This window comes from Xenopus laevis, chromosome 3L (genome assembly GCF_017654675.1).
Source record: "Xenopus laevis strain J_2021 chromosome 3L, Xenopus_laevis_v10.1, whole genome shotgun sequence".
Classification (NCBI taxonomy): domain Eukaryota; kingdom Metazoa; phylum Chordata; class Amphibia; order Anura; family Pipidae; genus Xenopus; species Xenopus laevis.
Genome location: NC_054375.1, coordinates 59802784 through 59823558, shown reverse-complemented (window position 1 = coordinate 59823558; position 20775 = coordinate 59802784). Strand labels below are relative to the sequence as shown.

Genomic DNA, 20775 nt, shown 5'->3' with positions numbered 1-20775 from the left:
GTGCAGGTTCAAGCGGAATTGGTTGTTTGGATTTCTCCCCTTGCTGCAGGTTCAGGGTGTTGCACCAAGACTATAAGCTGGGAGAAGTGAGTGACCTGAATATTATATTCATTTTGAAAATGTTGACGTTTTCTGTTTTTGGGCATGGGCACTCCGGCCTAATTTGTTATGTTGAGTGCTGGTTTTCTTGTAGAGGCGCTCTTATATCAACATTTGTTATTAAGCTTGTTGGATAACTTATTAGTTGTTAAATGATATTCAAGCTTTCGGGATTTAGACTCACTAGACACCTATATCTTCCTGAATCTTCGTGTATGTGCCCTTAGAGCACTCTATTCTTGCTTGTGTGCACTGCATTTTATTTGATTATATTTGTTTGATGCTTATATTTATTTAAAGAAACGTAACATTTGTACAATGTACTAGTAAAGGCTAAACTAAGTATTTTAAAAGAGTGGTTGTATAGACGAGATTCAACAATTGCAAGCATATTAGTCAACATTTTAATGGTTGCAGTACAACCTTGGAACAGCAGTGACACTGTACCTATATGTACTGTAACTAGTAATGTAAACACACAACAGCAAGGACAATATCCAAGAATGTGTTTGGTTTTCTTATCAACAGATCACAATACTTTCTGCAGGTATTTCCACTGACGTCATTTCAGGTTGCTGCACTTTCTATAACCAGCTCTGCCATAAAATCATTTGATACTTGACTGTAAACCTGGCTTATATATAGAGAAGTACAGTAATACTTGGAAACAAGAGTTTTCCATGTTGGGGTATCACACCAGTACAGACCAGGAGAAGTGGTTTACTTACACTCACTTTCTTACAGATACAAAATGCACTATGGCCAAGTTCTGTACGTCTACTGCTTATTTTATAACGTGAGTTTTAATGTAAATTATGATTGTTTCTCAGGAATATAAAGACTCATTAAGCAAATCAGAGAAATTCACCCCCTAGCAGGCTTTTCACAAAACCCCCGGATGCCAGACCACAACACCTCAGTTATGCTCCATTACATCTCGAATTATTTCCAGTTTACCCAAAATTGGTAAATAAATCTGAATGACTCCCAGATAATCTGGGTTGATAATTTGTTTAATATATTGTTCCCTTGCAATTCTGAGTAGTGTACAAGGCACAGAGCCATGTTTTTACTGCACAAGTGCTTAGTGTATTGCACTTTAAGGCTAATGGCACACCAGGAGATTAATCCCCATCGTTAACTCTCCTCTTGTGCGGAGGCGACTAATCTTCTGTAAATGCTTTCTCACTGGCAATAATGTGAATTGCTAGTGGTAAAACCCATGTGCCGCTTCAGTCTTCCTAACTCACTTAAAGCTACATGGGTTTTTACCACCAGCAATTTACTTTATCGCCTGTGGGAAAGCATTTACTGGAGAAAAGTCACCCGCTGAAGAGGAAATTTATCCGTGGCGATGAGTCTCTTTGTGGACCATTGCCCTAGGGGGGCCATTTCTAAGCCCTTTAGCTATTCAACACTTTCACTTATCATAGTTTGTAGGCCATATTGAATTTTAATATTCATCTGCTCACTGCTCAATGTCACTTTTCCCCAGCAACAAAAAAACATCTCAGCAGGTTAAAGGAGTGCAAGACAGGAACCCTTTGGGATGCTAAGTAATCTTCATTATCATCATCATCTTGTGTCAGCGTCCCATTAAATCACATCCACAATAAAAAATATATTGTTTGAATACTATTTTGTTTGAACAACAGTAAACTTATAAATAAACACGGCTAAGAACTGCTTCAATTGTCTCCTTCCGCCATGTATTAGATATGAGAAAACATCATTGCAGCTTTGGTTTATGAGTTAATAAGTCTGTGACTAAGCAATTTGGAGAAAACATTGCTATTTTATAGCATAGCAAATTTTCTTCTAATTACTTCAGCGGTTCGTGGCAAATTAAGCTTATTGCAAATATTTGGATGAATATCAACAATTTGCCAGCCTTTTGCAAAACTTTTCTAGAACAATTCAAAAAAATGATAAGTATTCAGGGACTGCATCAAATAGTCTCATATTACAGTAGACCATCCTTCCAATCTGTGCTGGTTGAATAGATCAAAATGGGAGTGGAATAAAAGTGAAGCTGGAGTCAAGGGGAAACGGATTCAACGGTTCCTTTGCTTATTTTTCCTGTACAGAAACATCTATTTACTACAGATTCAAAAACTGCCTTTTATTATAGTTAACCAAAATGGAAGCATTCAGCTGACATGCAATACTATTTTTCATCCTCTTTACACTTTTCCTGTATTTAATCATTCTCAGGTGTCAGCATACCATTAATGTATTGCACAGCATTCTCATTATCTTCTTACTTTTACTATATTTAATCATCTTCAGGTGCCAACATACCTTCCTCGTACCATGCTATATTTAATCGTCCTCCTACTTTTGCTGCATTTAATCATTTTCAGGTGTCAGAAAGTATATATTGAGGGAGAATTATTAGTATTTAAACATACAAAAAAAAGACAAGGTGTGCAGACTTGTTCTGATGACATAGTAGTTTTTAATATATGTGTAGAGTCAAGAAGCAATGTGACTAACTGCATTAGTTAGTGACTAGGGTTGCCACCTTTTCCAGAAAAAAATGCCGGCCTTCCTATATATTTATAATTTTTCCTTATTAATAACATTAGGATCAACCATCATTTTTACCGGCCAGGCCGGTAAAATACCGGCCAGGTGGCAACCCTATTAGTGACATATATCAATCTGGATATTTCCGTTTTTATTAGCTACTAATTTTTCTTTTTCACCATATATCTAAAGTGGTACTGAGCTGAGGAAGAGGATTTTGTTGTATAACAAAACACTTCATGTGAAAAGACAGCTAATAAAACCTGAGCTCTAGAAATAGCTTTAATGTGAAAACTCCAAAGAACCAAATTGTCTCTATGGAAATACAAATGGTTTTTTACCTAGCTTTTATCTACAGAACTGATTCTCCTTTTGTTTCAAGGCAGGTGGTGATTAAGTCAAATTAAAGATGATCTACTTTAATTATCTTGGAACTAATAGGGAGAAGTGTAATTCAATGCTGAAGCAAAGTTTCTTAGTACCATCTTGACAGGCTGGATGTCTTCTAATATAAGCACGAAATTAAAGCTTTAAAACATGGCTCTTATGCAAGGGACGTCATTTGGACAAAGAGAAAAAATATAATACAAAGTAGCCTTTATTAATATTTTCCAGTGGGAGATACAATAAGTATGCTGCCTGCTTCAGTAGACCCATCTACTGACACTTTATGCACATATTTGGAGGCTCGTTAAAGGTTGAATTTTAGTGGTGATAAAGCTTTTTGAAACTATGATTAAATATTTCTCTAAAACCACAAATGCCATGAAAGTTTTTAAAAGAACAGTAACATCTAAAAATGAAATTGTTTAAAAGTAATGAGAATATAATGCACTGGTACAATGGATGTGTTTGCTTCAGAAAGACTTCTATAATTTATATAATCAAGCTGCTCTGTAGTCATGGGGCCATCCATCCACACACAGTAGATAAAAGATACATTATGTAGTATTCCATTGTGTACTACAAAGCCTATCTGTTTTCTGCTGTGTAACCTGTGCTTTTTCAGCTTTGCATGGCTGCCCCCATGGCTACAGAGCAGCTTGTTTATATAAACTATTGTAGTCTTTCTGAAGCAAACGCACCCATTTACCAGTCAGGGCAACAATACATTTATATATATATATATATATATATATATATATATATATATATATATATATATATATATATATATATATATATATATATATATATATATATATATATATATATATATATATATTTATATATTTTCATTACTTTAAACAACTTTCATTTGTTGGTGTTACTGTTCCTTTAAAAGATCCAAATATAAAAAATACAAACTCAAAAATCTCTGAGCAATCAAAAAAAAACCCAGAATATTTCTAAAACCTCTTAAAATTAGAGCATTTCGGACAATTATTGGAGAAAAATATATCCAAAAGCCTCAGAGTGAATGGCTAAAAAAAGGTCCAATAGGATCAGCGCAGCTCTCATTGACTTCTATGGGACCTCCATTGGTTTTACTTTTGTATTAGAGTTTTAGAGAAATTTAAAAGAACACGAAGCATACATAGTGTTCAACTAAAGCACAGAATGAGTAATTTTTAAATCAAAATGACTTATTCTATGCAGAAATGTATATACATTCTAATAAATATCTTTACTTTTCCTTATTTGTGTAAACATTTAGTTATGCAAATAATAGGCTGGACAGCTTAAGCTATGGGAGCCACCATCATTTTTTTTCATCAGTATTAGAAAATACAGTATGTCTTTTGAAGTTGCTTAATTAAATTAACATGCTTCATACCACTAAAACAAGGCTCATTTTTTTTTATGAACATGAACTACCATTAGAACGGTGGCACTCGGATGTAATACAAGGACCAATTTCTGGAACAAAGTTTGATAACTACTGATACTGGCCTTTGGCTAGCCCCTCAGACTCATATTGCCTGTATATTCTGGTAAGATTTGCTTGCAGTTGTGTATTCATAGACCTTATATTACATAAGAATTAATAGTTTCATTACATTCCCCCATGTATTTGTACCCCAAACACTCAGACATTTCAGACAAGTGCACCCACCCTGATCTCATATAGTGCAACATGTAAAATGGTGAGGATTAGCAAGATCTGGTTGTGGGGGCAAAAGTATATAACGTGCTATTTTGAATAGGGTACTTGACCTTCAATATATTTCCCATAGAACTAAAATTCCTTAACTTACCTCATATAAAACAGACGTATTCCCATGCAGGAGTGGTCCATAGCAAATGTAAGAATGCCCAACTACCCAGCCTAAATCAGATGCGGCCCACCACACCTTTAATAAAAAATAAAACGAAAGATTATGAATTGGTAGGGGTGTGTAAATTCTAGCTTTTAAACAAAAAAAACATGTTCTTACATCGCCAGGGTTCAGTCCATAAACAGCCGACATAGTCCAATTTAGCATTACAGTATAGCCAGCAGTAGATCTTACAACACCCTGAAAGAAATGACATCAGATTTTTACAATTCATATCAATGAGCGTGGAACCATCACCAAAAGAAAATAGTTTTGCTGTTGCTTGAATGCAGCTTTAATGCACAATAATATAAAGAAATGTGCTGAATATGGGACCCATTATCCAGAATGATCAGGACCTGGGGTTATCCAGATTTCCGTAATTTGGATATTCATACATTAGGTCTACTAAAAAATTTTTGAACATTAATGCTTTTTGCCTCCAATAAGGATTAATTATATCTTAGTTAGGAACAAGTACAAGGTACAGTTTTATTATTACAGAGAAAAGGAAACAATTTGAATTATTTGTGTAAAATGGAGTCTATGAGAGATGGCCTTCCTGTAATTCAGAGCTTTCTGGGTTTAATGGATCCTATACCTGTATAAACAAAGTTTATTTTTTTTCCTTGAAGGATCTCATTATACAGCACATTTGAGGGTCATGATATTTAAATAATAATGTCTTGCAAAAAAAGTCTACTGAGCCCTTAAGTAGGCTAAGGACCATAAGCATACTTATGCAGCCCATGTATTAAAAATCTAATTCTAGTGGTATTAGAGCTTTTTGAAACCATGATTAAACTATATTGCTCTAAAACCAGGAATGCCATGAAAGTTATTAAAAGATCTGAATATAAAAAGCACAAATGTAAAAAAAAGGCTTGAACGATATAAAAATAAAAGTAAAAATTAGAGGAAGCAGAAAAAAAAAACAGAAAACCTCTTAAAGTCTGAATGGTTAAAAAAAGCTCCAATAGGTTCAGCGAAGCTCCCATTGTCTTCTATGGGACCTTGACTGCTTTTACTTGGAGTTTGCATTAGAGTTTTTTGTGTTTTTTAAATTTAGTTTTAGAGAAATTTAAAAAAAAACTGAAATTTATCGAGAAAAAATATGTGTGAAAAAAAAGGAAATCCAAATTTTAGTAAATAGGCCCTGAGAGTACCACATTTTCCAAATTAGGAAAACCAGGCAGAATTTCCTGTGATTGACGTGGCAACTGGCCAATCGTCACATCATAGCTCCGTCCCTGATATCATGACCTGCCACATTACAGACCCACCCCATCATGTCACAGCTCCACCCCTCTGACAGGAGTTCCATACAGAAGGTGGCAACATCACATGGAAGTGTGCAAGTTTCAAGTGAGCAACAGCAAGCAAGTTCAAATCCCCACATTGCTCCTAGCAGAGACTATAAAAAATAGAAATACTTGGGCAACTTCCCTCTGCATGTGATCATTGTTGGAAAGTCTCTTGGGTCTCTTCTAACATTATCAATTTAAGGAACAGTTCAACTGGGCAAATAGATGGGCTTTTTTAAAATAAAAATTGTTTCTAATATAGTTAGTTAGCCAAAAATGTAATGTATAAAGGCTGGAGTGACTGGATGTCCAATATAATAGCCAGAACACTACTTCCTGCTTAGCAGCTCTTTCAACAACTTTAAGGGGAGCCATATGGGACATAACTGTTCACGGAGTTTGCAATTGATCCTCAGCATGCAGGTCAGATTCAAAAGCAACAGTTATGACCCACGTGCCCCCCTCAAGTCACTGATTGGTTACTGCCTGATAACCAATCAGTGGAAACCAAGAAAGCTGCTAAGCAGGAAGTAGTGTTATGTCTATTTTGTTAGACGTCCAGTCACTCCAGTCTTTATACATTACATTTTTGCCTAACTAACTACAGTATATTGAACATTTTTTATTTTTTTCCATTTGACCAGTTTTTATTTTTATACAGAACAATTCCTTTCAGTAGCTAATGTGCAGAAGGGTGAATAAGACCACTATACTTTCAATATATTACTTTCACCAGTTAAAAATTAACTTATTCCTGAAACCTTCTTCAATTCATTTTATAAACTTTTTTCACTTTCTTGCTGGAAACATTATGATCATATATTATGCTTTCATAGGGTCTCCTGGTATTGACATGACTATTTCTATTTACTATCGTGTAACAACTGACGTCCTGCCTAGCTTTTTGGTGGTGTTTTTAAACTAATGGCACACAGGGTGTTTTGCCATCAGATGACTCACTTGAGCATTTCTAAGCAGAGGCCCATCTCTAACTGCACACGAGGTAGATTGTAACCTAATGATGGGTGAAGTTAAAAAATTTACGTAACGCGTTGAAGTCAATGGGCGTCAAAATTATTTAGACATGCGTCAATTTCGATGCCAATCGATCAATGCGTCAATTTTTATATGCGTGCATATTTTGTCCAAATGCATTAAAGTCAACGGGTGCCTGAATAATTCTGACATGCAACAATTTTTATGCGCACGATTATTCCAATTTTTTTTGATGCGGCAGATTTTTTGGCAACTAATTTTCACCGCAGTTTTGAGAATTTATTAGCTGGCATCAAAACATGGAAATTCATTGCAAATTTATTCGCCCATTACTATTGTAGACCAACATTGCACACATTATCAGTATTATCACACTGAAATCCACGTTGCGTACATAATGAAAGACACATGCCATTGCGGATTCTCCACCCGCATAAAAATTTCCAGGTGTGACTTTAGCTTTACAGTCACAGCCAGTGTTCAGCAAGGCAAAGCAGGATCAATTACCCTTTATCTGAATGGTTCATTACTATTTACTGCACTGCAGTTGGGAGATGACTGTGGCTGATTTAACATCCAATCTCTTAAGTGAGATTGAAAGCAATAAGAAGGCTTAGTTGAGTAAACAGATATATTTAGCCTGTAAACTATATAAATATATAAAACCTGAACCTCAAAATGTGATAGAAAACAGAACACCATTAATGATTATGTAAAGATTAAATCAAGTAACGATCTTTAAATTCTGAGATGAGTATTGTTTTAATAAAAAAGGAAGATAGAAGTTATTTAGAATATGAATTTAGATATTTATCCTTAAGCCATAAAATAATAATAATAATAATAAATAAAACTTGCTTCATTCCTATGTATGATATGATGCAAGGGTTTTCAAAAACAGTCAAATGTGGGTATCCAACAACAAAAGCTATTAATGCTTTCTATTATAAATGCACGTTTCATTCATGGCATTTTTTTACTCACTGTTGGTGTGCTCTTTAATGACAACTATGACTTTGCTAACATTTTGGCTCAGATAATCTATTGACCAACAGAAGTATATTAAGTGGCATGCCAATGTGAATTAAAAGGGGACCTGTCACCCTAAGAAATAATTGGTGTTCGTGAAACTAAATAAACTTTACTTTCCCTTTTCAGCTTATTATTTAAATCTTGTTTCCTTAAGTTTTGGAATACACAGACACAGCAAGCCACCATTTTTAAACAATGTATTAAGGCAAGCGTTGCATCTTCTCAAAATCTTGTTTATGTAACAGAATGGGGGACCTGATGCCCATACACAGGCTACACAATTACAGGCAACCTAGTAGGATTTTATATTTATTGTTTTATTCATGTAATCTAAGCATTGCATCAACTTCCTTCACAGCAGGTGTGACAAGAAAAGCTAATTGGTTTAATTAAGATGATTACTTATAACCTACAGAACGCACAGTACATCTCATCAAGCTAATTCGGTTTATTATCAAGCAGAAGCACAAATACGCCTATATATACACACACACACACATATACAGTATATCAATGTGTATATATATATATATATATATATATATATATATATATATATATATATATATATATATATATATATATATATATATATATATATACACACACACACACACACAGGTATAATAACAGCGAGGGAAGGGAATTAACAGAGATACCACTTCAGTTTATTTAGAAGCACACCTTAGGCAGTCCTGTTGTGCCAGATGTATACAAGACGTAGAGTGGGTGCTCTGAAGACACAGGGACACAGTCATGAGGATGAGCTTTTGAAATCTCTTCTGTCCAGTCAAGATCACGATCATCCATTAAACGTGCTTCTTTCTAAAACAGAACCAAACAAGCAATTGCAATTGGTGCACAATTTAGTACATAGACACGCAGATGTAAAATACAGATTTTTACTGTAATGCAAACACTACAGATGGAGTTCTGCAAGTTCAGATTTATAAGTGTTCCTGAATTCCTGATTCTATATTTTCATTTACAAACTTTCACTTCAGTGTGAGGGATCTCCGATTGGTTCCAGACATCACGTGTCTCTGAATCCGGGTTCCTGGCCTAAGAACTTTCATCTACATCACACTTGCGGATTTATTCAAACACGATTTCAAAATTAAAAAATATGTTACTTTATTGGTTCCATTAAAATTTGTTAGCTTCGGTACAGTGCATGACAATCAACACTGACGCGTTTCATGCCCTATGGCACTTCCTCAGAGTGTTACAGATTTCTAACAAGACATAACTTTATAGCAGATCTGGATGGCAAACAATTCACACAATGTGTTTCTTAAAGGTGTATTACACATATATAAACCAAATTTGCATCTATCTTCACATTTTTATTCAATACATATATCCATTAAGATTTTTAAGACCATCACAAGTTATTAAAAGAAAAAGAACTCTTTTTGTTTCCATGTATGTTTTTTCTCTCTTTTGTGGATAGTTCAAATGCACATTGTGGAAGTTTACGTAAAGAAAACTTTATTTTTCTTATTGTTACTTTAATAAACAGTTCTATTCAATATAATATTTGATCTCCCAATCTTTATTTAAACCAACTGGTTTTTCAGTTTCCAAAGTAAACATCCACCATGTTTCTCTTTTATTAATTAATTTCTCCAAATCCCCCTCTTATCTAATCTAACATGTTCTATGCCTTGGAAGGATATACATCTATCATTACCATTGTGTTTGATTAAAATATGTTCCGCTATAGCAGATGAAACATCTTTTCTCCCTACACATGCTATATGTTCCAAAATCCTATCCTTTATTCTCCGCATGGTTCTACCTACATATTGGCATCCACATATACATGTTGCCAGATATATCACATTATTAGTTTTACAATTTATATAGGATTGACACTCATATTATTTGCCAGTAACTGAACTCCTAAAGCCCTTCGATACCTTTATATAATTACAAGCCTGACAAACCCTTGCTTCACATTTATAAGTACCTACATTTGTTAACCAATTTGGTTTTCTATGTTCTCGTTTTTCAGGAAGCATGCTAGGAGATATATGGCTTGCAATTGATTTACTTTTCCTATACGTAAACCATGGCTTTTTAATGTTTAATAATGGATCCGCACTGATCACATGCCAGTGTTTCATTATTATCTTTTTTTATATCAATTGCCTCATTGCTGTAATCTGTCACAAAATAAACTTTTTCTCTATCAGTTGTTTCTGATCTCTTATTTTTATTTTTATTAGTTCTATCACATTTATTTCTACCACTCTCCCTTAACATATGGTTTCGATCACTCAAAACAGCTCGATCATATGCCTTTTTTAATGTTTTAGTGTATATGTATTGAATAAAAATGTGAAGATAGATGCAAATTTGGTTTATATACGTGTAATACACCTTTAAGAAACACATTGTGTGAATTGTTTGCCATCCAGATTTGCTATAAAGTTATTTCTTGTTAGAAATCTGTAACACTCTGAGGAAGTGCCATAGGGCATGAAACGCGTCAGTGGTGATTGTCATGCACTGTACCGAAGCTAACAAATTTTAATGGAACCAATAAAGTAACATATTTTTTAATTTTGAAATCGTGTTTGAATAAATCCGCAAGTGTGATGTATATTTTCATTTACCATGTCTAATGCAGGATCATTCCATATAACCTTTACCTATGAAGCAACTCAAGAAGTATGAGGGGATCAGCCAGATAGTTATCAATTAGAACCATATCGGGCATTTTATCCAGTCCCACCCAACAGTCTTAACATTGATTGCAAATGTGGCCTTGCCGATACCTAGCCATTTCATTGTTTCTTTCTAGGGGACCTCCTATCTGACTGAAAATCTCTCCACAAGCTTTATATTCAGTTATAACCATATGACAATAGTTTCATAGTATAGTAGGCAGGGTTGTGGTTAAATGTCATTGGAACATGGTCAAAACCAAATAAAGAGAGAAGATTAAGGAAAAGCAAACTAATCACAATATTTCTTAGCTTGTTCAGGGTCAGTGCATCCAAATATATCTAGCAATGGTTGTACAACCCTCTACACCTCTCATGCTCATATATTGAAATGAATGTGCCCTATGGGCCTTCAGTTAGGCAGCCCTGATGTATTAAATGATATCTCAGTACTAGTACACATTTAACAATGGCAAAATTATTGAATAGAGATCTTTTAAACAAAATTATTAAGCCAAAGAACAGGGTCCTCATTCTGACATATTGAAAGGGCTCATTCAAGGATGTGTGTTATGTATTATTTACAACTTTCTGCTAGCCACAGCCCCCTGACATATCTTAAGGTGTATCTATTAAAACATATTCATTTAGGAGCCACCACTGACTGTGCCTTTGCCATGTGGCTTTCACTTACTAAATACTAGAGAAACCCGATTCCTTTCCTCACTACAGTTTATGGAGATGTGTTACAATTACACACAGAGCTCAGCTCAACCTATAAGCATAATCTATCTTGTATATCAGACTGAAAGTACTTAAATAAGATCAATTCAGGAGCTGACAGCAGCTGTCTGTGAATCTTTATTTACTTGCTTAAATAAGTCACAGCTACTGTAAATTAATGATGACAGGCATAGCACAAGACGATTCAGGGACAGCTGCCGTCAACCTCTGCAATCGCTCAAGAATGCACGGCAGATATATGGCTTAGTGTAGAAGTTTTAAAAGAAGTCAAAATGGGAAATGACAGAATGAGAACTTGTGGTAAGTAATACATATTCATTTACCTGTGTAGCAAAGTGTTGTATTGGCTTTCTTGTCAAAACTACAATAGAAAATCTAGCTTGGAACTACTGAAAGAACCCGTTAGGGAAATTTGAAATTCATTAATGCAGTAGAAAAGCCATGTAACGTCTAGTAAGGAGGCCCTGTTTTTGAGGACCGGTTTAAGCTTAAAATAAAGAAAATAAAGAATTTATTTTCTTTTAAAGAAGCCTTTCCTTTCTATCCACCCATCCCTAGAGTACCTTCTGATGTGGCCAATGGACGTTCTTAATATATTAGATATCAGGTTCCTCCTTGACTGTAGGGTGGTGGCGCGATACTCTTGACAGGCTGAAGTGTCAACCATATTTCAGCCTATGAAAACTGACAGCTGACACTACTCACCCCTGCCAGCCAAGCATGATAGGTGAACTGACAGCTACATCCCTGACATACTAAGTAAGCTGTATCTCCACATTAAGAAGATTATTACTGGACTTTGTGACATAAAATGTAGCATTTTTGTCAACTCCTAACCTGACATATATCTGTCACGTATTACTTAAAGGGGACATAAACCCAATAATAAATGTTTGCATCATTAAAACTATTTTAATTTTAAGCAGCTTTCTATTAAACATTCATTACATACAATTTAAAAGGAAATCTAATTGCAACTGAAAATGGTATTTATCAGTCCCTAGACTGCACTGCTGCTTCTGACTAGTTTGTCGTGTCACATGCTCCAGATGTAAAGGTACAAAAACTTTCCTTTGTCTTCAGCAAGTCTATTTTCAGGAGGTGTCATTTAGCAGTTAAACACATTGCTTCAAATTACAAGAAATCCCAACATGGAAAATGCAGAGAGAACCTTTTTTTAAAGTATGTTAAACTGAGCCATTATTCAGATGAATTTCCTTTGTTTACTCATTTACATCACACACCTACAATTCTAAATATAAAAATGTAAATTATAATATAATTATGTTATAATAGAATTTATAAAGCACCAGCTTGAGCACTGTACAATTAAAGTACATATAGAATATAAATACTGAGACTAGAATATAAATACTGAGACTACAACTAAAGAGGTCTGATAGATTAGAATCTAATATTATGAAGGAACATGCATTCCAATACTGGATCAGCTTGTATTTTAAAATGTATTACATTTGTTCACTTGTATCCCTTTTTACAAAATAGCCAGAAAATACAGTGCAATACCATGCCTACCATATTGGGCCTGCTGTATATTAAAATTTTATTGGGTTTGTGCTCAGCAATCTCCAGAGCTCGTTCTACAAGAGGAACATACTCCACTTTTCTACCAGGCTCTATTCCAAATGAAGCCGTTATAATCAGTTTGGGCTGAAAATAAAAAGAGATAGGGTTACTATAATTTGTATCATTTAAAATATTCAACTTAAACTTTTCTTCAGTGTTTTTTTAAAATCAGCGTTATCATGTAGGCAATGATAAATAATATATTATGCATTAATTCAATTGGGCATTGTTAACTTAAAAAAAACAACTTTATTTAAAATTACATTGATTTTATTTGGTCCCTGTATCTGTTATGATTGAGCAGCAGGCAAATCCTAACAGTACTTCCTAAAAAGTTCTGAGTATGTTGGCAGCTAATCACAGTTCTATGAACAGCAGATCATTTTCTGGTCTGTTGAGTTGCTTCCACACCACTGTGGATTGCCTGGCTACCAATTGAAACTATGGAGTGCTGCCAGCTCTTTAGAATGGCTTGTAGAGGTGTACAATGCAATCAAAAACAATTCACACTACATCTGCCTTTTGGGTACAAGGAAAATGTAATTCACTGTCGGGTGTCTATTGATCAGGCATGCTTTGATGAAATAAAGTCACTAACCTTGGACCACAGACAACTGCTGGGAAGTGACTGAAGATGACAGTGTGCTGCTTACAGGAGAAAGAACCCCAGGCTGCTGCATTTTTAAAGAAGTGGTCCTGCCTGGGGTCCCAAGTTGCACATTATATTTACCAAGGGATGACAAACCTTCCTTGCCCTTTAAGAAGGCATTAATCCAAACCAACCAGTTTACTAAAACTGTGCCTCATTCACAATACAAAGGTGCAAATCGCCTCCATGCACAAATATAGACAAGGCCCTGGCACTGTACCAGCAAATCATAAAGTGAGCACCCATATGTCCCACAGATCAGGCACCTATAACCTGTAATTCTATTGAAGTTTTGCTACCACGGTTCCTAGAACATGCAGATGTAAATTAGCAAGAGCTTGGGATTACTTACTTAGAACTGAACACATTTTAATGAAAAGTTTTATTAGTGTACAAAGAAATGTCATTGTATACAGGCCCGGACTAGCAATCTGTGGGTTCTGGGGGCTGTTTGGGCCTCTATGTACCTGAAATGCCCGGGCCTATTTTAATTCTCAGTCCGGACCTGGTTGTATATACAGTAAATCTTGTCTCTCAGGACTCAACAGCTACTGGTTACACTGGTAAAGATTTTGAGCTTCTAGCACACATTATATTAACATTGCATTTTGTTAATTACAAAATCATGCAAACAATCTCTTATTGCAGAAGGTTAGGCAACCCAAAATTGAGTCTCAAAATTAATTTTGGTAGAGACTAGGTAAATACTCTCTCCATCTACTGAATGTTGGCAGATCTGGGTGAGAATTGTGAAGAGATCATACATCATTTGAAACATGTATGTTAATGCTTACAAATCTTTACAATATTGCATTTTTAATAAACAATGAGCAAATGTTTTCCCATGCTAATGCAGATAAATAGATAGAGCAAACGATATCTTGAAATTTGTCTCAGATGGCTCAACATGCCCCACCATATCAATCTAAATATATCAATATCACACTACGTTACATTGAAAGTCATGTTGTTCCATTAAGGTCTATGGAGTCATGTGGCATTTCTGCCATCTGTTTATCCTCCCCAAACAGTGGCTGCAGTATTTCTTGGCATATACAGTATGTGGTTACACTTTGTAATAGAGAGTGCATTTGCTTGCCTTATCAATCATACAAGCAATGTGGTATTGCTCCTCCTTATGTATAATTGTGAGTTCACCATAAAGTAAAATTCTGCACATAGCTTTATTTTATTTTACTTGGGGGAAAACATATGGAATTCAAACTTGATTTATGCATGATCCTAAAGAAAGACAAATAGCCTACCATAAACATTATATTTACCTTTGCATGATCAATCCTGACTGCTAACTCTTTAGATGCAAATCCCCCAAATATAAGGCTGTGAATAGCTCCAATCCTTGCACATGCCAACATGGCATACGTTGCTTGTGGTATCATTGGCATGTAGATGACGACTCTGTCTCCTTTCTTCACCCCATACTTAGACAGGACACTAGCTAATCTTGATACCTGGATGCAATGGAAATTACAATATATTTTAAAGAATCTTTATCATACAACATGCACATTTGTAGTTTGCCTTCTAATATACTGTTGTTGCCACTATGTGATTATCCCTGTGATTCTAACACACTGTCCTGTGCATCTAAACCACAAAAACTTGTGGTAGTCGCAGGACAAGATGCAAAGTGCAAAAATCATGGAAGATTATACCCAGTTTACGCACTTTGCACCATACATGTAGTAAATTAAAATTACCCCATAGTAACTTAAAAAATATTTGCTTTCAAACAGCAGACCAATATATTAGTAGCACGTAAGGAGAGCACTCACCCGAACTCCAGAGAACAGGCTCCGACCAACAGATTAGGCTGTGCTAACAACGCCGACACGCCTCCGGATAGAGCGTAACAAATTGTATCAATGAAAGTCTCTGATCCACGGAGCACCAAGCCAGGTCGAAGATTTCCAAGTCATAGATAAGCCAGTGCGAGACGTTAGAGGTGGAGATTATGAAACCAAATTAAGTAGGCTGGAGACCTTCTGGATATATCATTTGAAAACCACTGAGGATTATGGGGGCCTGAATAGGGAGTGTGAGCTCTCGTGCTTTTGTATTTAATGTTATTAATGGCATATTTATATATCCTTAGAATATTTGGCATTATTTAAATTAATATTTTATATAATCATATATTGCCTTATTATAATACTTATATTTGTACTTTCTCTCCCTCCCTTTTATTCTAACCGTAGGAGGTAGTGATATGTTTTGTCATGTTTAACCCTTTTTGTGGATTTTTGTAACAAATTTTTCATTTAGTGCATTTTCCTAGAATGTTTTTAACTTGTGGGTTTTTTATTAAGGGTTAATTCAATTGATGATTCTAATTAGGCTAAAGGGGTTTGTTGCACTATTTAAGGGCATTATGGGAAGTTGTTCGTTTATGCTTCTGATGAAGTAGCGTTGAAGCTACGAAACGCATTAAGCATGGACTGCGTTTGATGCACTGTTGGTGATTTACTATCATGTAAAATGTTTAATCTTCAATAAAATGAAAATTTATTAATCTTCGACCTGGCTTGGTGCTCCGTGGATCAGAGACTTTCAGCAGACCAATATATACCTGCAATAGGGGAATGCAATTAAAGCTGTTGAAGCCAATATTTCTTTGCTATTCTCAGTTATTGAATCTGAGTAGGTAAAATGTATTTATACTTTACACTGAATAAAAAAACGTGAATATAAACCAATTCTTCTAACTGCAGCTTTTAATATGCAGGTGAATAAATGGGCATTGCCAGACCTATCAGCAGTGCAATGAGGCTCACTGTCTCTACATTGGCATTCTGCCCCTCATCCCACTATGGATACTATTTTGTTTCTGCATCATAATCAAACAACACATAATACAATAATAATCACTCTTGCAACTGCATGAAGCTGGGAGTCAGGGCACTGTTTATTTGTGGGTTTATTATTAGGGATGTAGCGAACTGTTCGCCGGCGAACTAGTTCGCGCGAACTTCGACTGTTCGCGTCCGCCGCAAGTTCGCGAACGTCGCGCGACGTTCGCCAATAGGCGTTCGCGTCAAAATCGGTCGCCCATTCGACCATTCGATCGCTAAAATCGAACGATTTTCGTTCGATTCGAACGAAAATCGTTCGATCGAACGATTAAAATCCTTCGATCGTTCGAATCGAACGATTTTCGGATGATCGAAGTTCGCGAACAGTTCGCGAACAGTTCGCAAATTTTGCCGGTGTTCGCGAACGGCGTTCGCGAACACATCGGCGGCGGTTCGCTACATCCCTATTTATTATTAACCAGAGCACACATTTAATACATTCAGTTCCTCAAGTAAACTTGTCACCCACCCAGTTAAAACAGTAGTAATAAGGCATAGAGCTATACATCACTTACCAATAGTCTAAAATATGTGAAGCAAAGGAAATACTTGACTAAAGAAATGTTTGATTTATTGGAACCACTAAAAGGCTTTCTGGCTCAAGAATGAATAAATTGCATGGAATACTTTTTTTTTCAGTCTTTGTTTTGCAGAACATTGGCCAAGCTGTCACCTACAGTAAATTGTGTCACTATAACCTTATATTATAAGGCCATGGAGTGGTGCTTGTAATGTTGCTGAAGGACAGAAAATAATTGGCATAAGAAAATTTGTGCTCAGCGAACTTGACATTACATTTTTCTCTATCTACAGTGACAAGCATGAAGTAACAGCAGCAAAAGGGAAAATTAGAAACAAAGGCATCTCTTGGGTCTCCCTCTCATACCTCGCATGTATAGTATGTCAAATTTCTATTTCATGTGTGACAAATCTGGGTTTGATATTGAGCTAGAACTGACATGTAAATTTTCAATTCCTTTAATTTTGTCAAGAATTCCCCCACCAGTTTGCAGTTATATGCTCAGATCTCTTTCCTTTCCCCATGAAGCAACAAAACGCTAACAAGTGACTTTTTTTGCTGAAGATAACGGAGCAAGATTTTGATAAGCAAATAAACTGGCCATAGATAAATTCCACTGTGACAGTTAATGATGTATAATACATTTAAAACTATGTGGAATAATCAAACGATACATAAATGCAGGATAATATAATAATGAAGCAGTATTGCTTTTAAAACCTTCCTAGTACTAGTCATAGTTCCTAAACTAAACTCTTGCTACCCTCCCTGTCTAGTGATGGGCGAATTTATTCGCCAGGCGCGGATTAGCGACAAATTTGCGCGATTCGCCGCCAGCGAATAAATTTGCGAAACGCCAGCGAATTGTCAAAAAAAAAATTCCGAAAAAACGGACGTTTCGCGAATTTCTCGCCGTTACGCAAATTTCGCGTGAAATTCGTGAATTTTTAGTCTCTGGCTTACCTTTTTCAGTTGCTGCTGGAGGGGTGATGTGGTGGTCTGGGAGTGGGGGCAAAGGCCTGATAAGTTGGAGATGCCTACAGAGTATATTACTTATGTACTTATAAAACTATTGAAACGCTTGCTTTAGTCAGATGGAAGTGAGTTATCTGTCAAATATTTGCTAAGTAGAAAATATCTTTGAAAGCCTTCTCTTATATTATGTGAATAGTTCACATGGTATGCCTGCATCAATAAGGGTGGTGACACACACGAAGATTCCGGAAGATTTATTTGCCCAGCGACAAATCGATTCGTCTTCAGGCGACTAATTTCCCTGAAAAGCCTTCCCGCCGGCTAGAATCTAAAATGCCGGTGGGATAGCACTCAGAGTGCTTCGTTTTCCTAAGTTGCCTCACGTGGAAAGTTCAAGTGACTTCGGAAAATGAAGTGCTCCGAGTGCCATCCCGCCAGCGATTTAGATTGTAGCCGGCAGGAAGGCTTTTTGGCGATTAATTCCCCAAAGAAGTAGCGATTTGTCGCTGGGCGATTAAATCTCCCCGAATCTTTGCATGTGTCACTAGCCTAAAAGTACAAGATACCAAGATATTTAAAAATACTATGTGAAGAATAGTGATCGCCGCGATCTTCCAAGTGTCGCCGGTGGTGCAAATTTTCGCAAAACTGCATCAAAAATTTGCTGCATGGCTTGTTCTGCTTTGCGCAACAAATAAAACATGTGCAAAAAAAATAAGACGAGGCACAAAAAAACATTGCATGCAACAAACGCAAACATCATTTTATCCTTCCCCTATCCTTCCACACCAACCAAAGGGATCTCAGCTGTTCCACTGTCTATCTACCGACATACACATAAATATATGGTTTATTCATTTTAATGTGGAATACAAAGCACCCAGATATTATCTGTTGGTGGTCAGTATTATTATAAGTTGTGCCTGTGTCAGTAAGCTAGTAGTGATAAATAAACTATATATTATGGTACTTTTTGCTTCAACAGCAACACAGTGCAGGAGTAGAGGAGTAGATACCATTACCAGTTAACCAAAGATAATGTAAAAAAAATCATATCTTTAGGAAAAAGCAGTTGTAGTCTAGTGGATAGGAAGTCTAATGTAGGGCATGTGTGTAGCAGTATACTGAGCAAAATCTTTTTGATAGCCCCGAAGCAAACAAGGTGCCACGAAAAAAAAAAAACAACCATAGATTCTAATGTAGTTTTCTGCAAAAATGACATGCAACAAAATATCAACTACAAAAAAAATGTCACATCGCAAAATAATTGCGACAAAAAAGTTTCACAAATTTTTCAGCAGTTGTGAATTTTTCCGCGAAACGGGATAGATTTGCTCATCACTATTGAAGAATACTAATACCACAATTCCCTATGAATTACTTTCATATTCTATGATGCTTATTTGCAATTACCTGTTCATAAATCTCTCTGTAAGTAATTGCTTGCTTTATACCAGTCACAGGACTGTCATGTATAATTGCCGTTTGATCTCCTCTTCCACTTTCTATGTGACGGTCAACAGCATTGTAACATATATTGAGTTCTCCATCAATGAACCTGGAAGAGGAACAAAATGAGAAACTGAATATGTATTGAAGTGGAAAATATTGAAATAATTACATTTTACAGAGATACTATCTTATGCCAGCATTTCCCTCATTTACATATTTCTTTTTCTGCACTTCTAATGTTGCTGGGCATATTTATGCTATTAAAATACATCCAGTTTTGATAAAACGACATTTGGTGGGTATTTGTGTTCCCTGCTTAGGTTCAGAGAGATCTTTGATTACTGTGATCTGAATGCTGAACGCAAGCTAACATCAGTTTTGCGAGATAAGGAGGGACACGTAGCCTTTGCATATGCTGCTTTATGCTAACAGGAAAGTGACATGTTCAGAATTTAATTAAATGATTGCAACTGCACTACTGTACTTTTTTGTGCTTGATTTTTTTCAAGCACAAATACAAACTGGTTTGTTTTTAATTACCATTAATATATTTAGCATGAGAGCACGATGCTATTATTATTATTATTATTATTATTAATAATAATAACAATAATAACAATAACAACAATAATAATAATAATAATTAAATATGAAGTATTACTATTAATAATTATGTATTAACATATTTCACAGTGCCATACAATAGAGTATTGTGTTGATCTAAATTCACACTATGGTCCTTTTTTATCAGGAGTCAGATAACATGCCTGCATATTTTTCAAGTATAGAAGGGAACTGGCGTACCCCTAGGAAAGCCACACAAGCCCAGGGAGAACATACCGACTCATTGCTAAGCAATTACTTACTTAATATGTACTCATTAGTGGTGTAAAAGCCACAGCATACAAAATTGTGTATAGTATAATGTGAAATGCTGCTGGGGTTGGAATGCTGAACAACAACTCTTATGACATTATAAAAATTATTATGGATATCCTTTGTTTATATTGTGTATACATTTTGCACAGCACATTACAGGGACTGTCCATGGTTCAATCAGTCCCTACCCCAGAGGAGCTTACAGT

At 35.6% G+C, this 20775-nt stretch overlaps 1 protein-coding gene across 1 annotated transcript in view; it reads right to left on the bottom strand.

Annotated features, from left to right (window-relative positions):
• Positions 1 to 20775, bottom strand: part of acss3.L (acyl-CoA synthetase short chain family member 3 L homeolog) — a 65803-nt gene that overhangs the window by 21041 nt on the left and 23987 nt on the right. The window contains exons 3-8 of the mRNA XM_018252368.2: positions 19652 to 19796; positions 15154 to 15342; positions 13171 to 13305; positions 8903 to 9043; positions 5007 to 5087; positions 4827 to 4922 (exon numbers count right to left, since the gene is read on the bottom strand). Of these exons, the coding sequence (XP_018107857.1) occupies positions 4827 to 4922; positions 5007 to 5087; positions 8903 to 9043; positions 13171 to 13305; positions 15154 to 15342; positions 19652 to 19796 (787 nt within the window). The remainder of the gene's footprint in view (positions 1 to 4826; positions 4923 to 5006; positions 5088 to 8902; positions 9044 to 13170; positions 13306 to 15153; positions 15343 to 19651; positions 19797 to 20775) is intronic.